The following is a 4,412-nucleotide window of genomic DNA, read 5'->3' on the forward strand; positions in this document are numbered from 1 at the left end:
TCGAAAGTTGTCGGCTTGAATGTGAGGACTTGAGAGTTGTGGGCTCGAATATGAAAATTTGAGAGTGGTCGGCTCAAGTGTGATGACTCGAGAGTTATCGGCTCGAGTATGGAGACTCGAGTTGATGTAGTATGTATCGGACATTTCCTATGATAGTTGCAATAGAATGTATTTTAAATTTAAACAAACTAAAAATTTATCTTTCGATTTATCGGGTGCCCGAGTGGAGCGCACATTGAGCAAAAGGGGGTAGCGGGATCATGCGGAGAATGACACATGGTCCTGAGGTCTTTGACTGCGTGAGAACATCTCAAGACAATGCAGAAACCTCCTATATTTGGATTGGGTCTAATTAAAGCTAACTAAGGTCATTAATGAATAGAAGAGTTAGAATATTGAAACTTAAGCATTAAGTGGAAGAGGGGAGTGTAGAGAATCTGGAGATGGTGTTCAACACTACTTCTAAATTTTCTATATAAAGTTATGATTTTATGTCAATTGAACACGAGTTTAAATTTTTATGAATAAGTTATGTACATATAAGAAGGCCATGAAACAAGGTTTTAGAATATAGTGAGACTCAGGGGCAGAGCTAGATAAGATCATCAATGGATTTTTTGCTAAAAATCAATGATGGATCTAGAGGATTTGAAAAATTAAAATATGAGCATGAAGTGGAAAAAGTGTAGAGAAGATAGAGATGACATGCAACCTTCGTTTTGAGTCTGCTACATGAACTTATGGCTCTGTACCAATTGGTACATAAATTGATTTTTTTTAAAAAATAGGCTCTGCATAGATAAGAAAGTCATGAAACTGAGGTTTTAAGGCATGGTAGGGCTTAGGGGCAATGTAGAAATCTCATAGCAATGAATTGAGTTTAGTACATTGTGGTTGGAGAAATTAGAACTACATGGTATTGGTTTTGAATGTTTAGCAACACCTTAATGCTAGTTTTCAAAGTTCAGCATCATTATATTGTTGGATTCAATAAATTAGAATATTGTGATACTGATTTTGAAGGTTCGATACCATTTTGCTATTGATTTTTAAAGTTCAATACTATTGTGTTGCTAGATTTTAGAAATCAAAATACTGTGATGTTGATTTTGAAAGTTTAACACTAAGTTGTTTTTTAAAATTTAATATCATTGTGTTGCCAAATTTGAGAAATTAGAATACTATAATATTGATTTTGAAAGTTCAATATTATTTTGATATTGATTTTAAAAGTTTAACACCATTAAATTTTAAAAATCAATTAATTTTTAAAATTCAACACTATTATTTTATTTAATTCAAGAAAGTAAAATACTATAGTATTAATTTTAAAATTTTATATCACTTTGGTATTATTTTTATAAAATTAATATTATTGCATTGTTCGGTTGAAAAATTAAAATATTATAGTAATGATTTTAAAGATTTAATATTATTTTAATATTGATTTTTAAAGTTCAATAGGACTGTTTTACCGAGTTTGTGTAATTAGAATATTATTTTATTGTGTTGATTTTGAAAAGTTAATATTATATTTTGGCTCGAATATTTAAAAATAAATAAATTGATATTATAATTATCGATGAGAGAGATAGTATTGAAATTAAATGCGGTCTGAAATAAAGTATGATATATCTTGACCGAGTCCTAACAAAAAAAAAGCGCTATATTTAATTTGCTGCATCTAATTCCAACGCGGAGAGTGGGACACACGCTCCACAGTCCACGCTACTCTCAAATCCACGCGTATCGACGTCGCCGGTACGTGGCTGGGACTCGGGAGCCATCGTGGACGTCATAAATTTGTCGAATAAATTAATATTCTGACGTAATCGGCTACGACGACGGCTTACGTCAACGCCGCGTGATGCGTAAATTAACATGTATGCATGTAAATGCATAATTATACATACATCCTCCTAATTCATCTCCAATTTCACTCCTCGCTTCTTCTCGTTCACTTCTCTATTCCCTTCGCTGCCTGCCATGGCGGATATGCTTCTCTCGACCGGGGTCCATGACACCATGCCCAGCAACTACGTGAGGCCGGAGAACGAACGACCCCGCCTCGACCACGTCATCGCCGACGCGAACATCCCCGTTGTAGATTTCGGCGCCCCCGACAAGTCCCAAATCATCTCCCAAATTGAGAAGGCTTGTCGACTATACGGCTTCTTTCAGGTCCTCGATCGTTACTTGCCGTCTCTGCTACTTAAGCGGTTGTTCCTTGACCGCCCTACCGTTGCAGGTCGTCAATCATGGAATCGCCGCCGAATTGATCAAGAAGGTTCTGGCCATCGGCCTGGAGTTCTTTCGCCTCCCGCAGGAGGAGAAAGCGAAGCTCTACTCCGACGATCCCGCCAAGAAAATTCGCCTGTCCACGAGCTTTAATGTGAGGAAGGAGACGGTCCACAACTGGAGAGACTACCTCCGCCTTCATTGCTACCCGCTCGAGGAATTCATCCCCGACTGGCCTTCCAATCCTTCCTCTTTTAGGTAAGTCCTCTTCCTTCCCTTTCTTTCATTTCTCATCCGTCAAAACTAAGGTGTAAACGAGTATACAATCGAGTCAAGAATAGCTGCAAGTATTAAAATTTATTTATTTGTTTATCAAGTTTGGTCAAATTTATTTATTTATTTATTTTTTTTATCAAATTCGTTTCTTTAAATTTTTAATGGAGCTCTCCTTTTTTTATCAAATTCAAATTTATTTTTTTTATTTTTCAAATTTATTAAAACATAAATAGTGTTTTATTTTTTTACAAATGCGAAGTTAAATGAACTTTATATCTAACACATTGCGCACCGAATCTGTTCGCTGTAATCTGGTCAAAACGTGTATCAGTCGTCTGCCCTGTTACGCGCATTATGCGTCAATTCATTGTTACGGTCTGCCATGTGAGTGACGCGGTCAGACGTCTTCTTTGGTTTGCGTGTTTGCTTGGCGTGCACCTTTCTCTAACATGGCAAGACTCATTGGAAATACTTTCACAGCCAAACCAAGCCAGCCAGGACGAGTTGAAATTGTATGGTAAGGGAAGGCCAAACTTTAAATAGAGAAAGCTGACAAATTCATTATGAATAATTAAATTGTACAACCAAACCCAAACCAGCATACAGTATCCTTACATGTGAAGTCACATGACACAGGGACAGCGAATGGAGACCTGTATTTAATGAGTCCCTGCTACATCTTATTATTTATTTATGATTGAATTTCTTGATCTGTATCAGGGATGTGTTTGGCAGTTACTGTAAGCAAGTTCGTAAGCTTGGATTCCGAATTCTCGGAATCATATCGTTGAGCTTAGGATTGGAGGAGGAGTACCTGGTGAGAGTTCTGGGGGAGCAAGAGCAACACATGGCCGTGAATTACTACCCGACGTGCCCGGAGCCGGAGCTCACCTACGGCCTGCCGGCGCACACCGACCCCAACGCCCTCACCATTCTTTTGCAGGACCCCCACGTCTCCGGCTTACAGGTCCACAAAGACGGTAAATGGATCGCGGTGGATCCCAAACCCAACGCATTCGTCATCAACATCGGTGACCAGCTACAGGTGACACCACACCCCACACTTGCACGGCAAAAAGTCCAATTTATAGTATTTAAAGTACATGATATAATATAATACAAGACAATTTGTAAATGTAAATGGAGCTATAAAATAAAACAGGCGTCCAGGCTAGTTCGATCATCTTTAACATAATAAAAGTGATTATATTTATTGAGCGTCATGTTGCATGCAGGCACTGAGTAATGGTAGGTACAAGAGTGTGTGGCATCGAGCTGTGGTCAACTCAAACAAGGAAAGGATGTCAGTGGCGTCTTTCCTCTGCCCCTGCAACAGCGTGCTCATCAGCCCTCCCGAGAAGCTCATCGCCGACGGCTGCCCAGCCGTCTATCGGAGTTACACCTACGACGAGTACTACAAGAAATTCTGGAGCAGGAACCTGGACCAAGAGCACTGCCTCGAACTCTTCAAAAAGGAAAGGGAAACCTGCCCCGACGCTCCCACGTAGCTGACGGCAACTCATGTAGTCCACCAGGCTTCGTGCTAGTTAAATGGATTTTTATTGTTGTTGTTGGTGTTGAAGAATGGTTCTAAATTAATGATTGATTAGTGGTAATTAGTGGATTGATGAATTAGTAATTAGTGGTAATCGTAGTTAAGAAAAATTATTATGATACTAATTAGTGGTTGTAGAAAGTTGGCCATGTTCAATGAATTTTATTTAAATTAAGAGAGATATGTAATTGAGTCAGTGGGATAATATTGAAGTTAGTGATTAGTAGGTGTGGAATAAATGGAGTATAATTGAGGAGTTAATGAGTTATTTAAGTTATGCAATTAGTACTTGTTTTATCAATAAAATTATGATCCCCTCCCTTATCTGAAGTGTCCTGAGTTT

At 38.3% G+C, this 4,412-nt stretch overlaps 1 protein-coding gene across 1 annotated transcript; it reads left to right on the forward strand.

Annotated features, from left to right (window-relative positions):
* The first annotated feature begins 1,910 nt into the window (after nucleotides 1-1,910).
* Nucleotides 1,911-4,244, forward strand: LOC141833518 (flavanone 3-dioxygenase 2-like). Its single transcript, XM_074720988.1, has 4 exons — nucleotides 1,911-2,181; nucleotides 2,249-2,496; nucleotides 3,235-3,559; nucleotides 3,750-4,244. Exons 1-4 carry the CDS (start codon nucleotides 1,987-1,989, stop codon nucleotides 4,020-4,022), a joined length of 1,041 nt encoding a protein of 346 aa, XP_074577089.1. The 5' UTR covers nucleotides 1,911-1,986; the 3' UTR covers nucleotides 4,023-4,244.
* Nucleotides 4,245-4,412: the final 168 nt, after the last annotated feature.

The sequence above is a fragment of the Curcuma longa genome, chromosome 8 (genome assembly GCF_044706935.1).
Source record: "Curcuma longa cultivar G26 ecotype Majalengka, Jawa Barat chromosome 8, ITB_CL_G26_1.1, whole genome shotgun sequence".
Lineage (NCBI taxonomy): Eukaryota > Viridiplantae > Streptophyta > Magnoliopsida > Zingiberales > Zingiberaceae > Curcuma > Curcuma longa.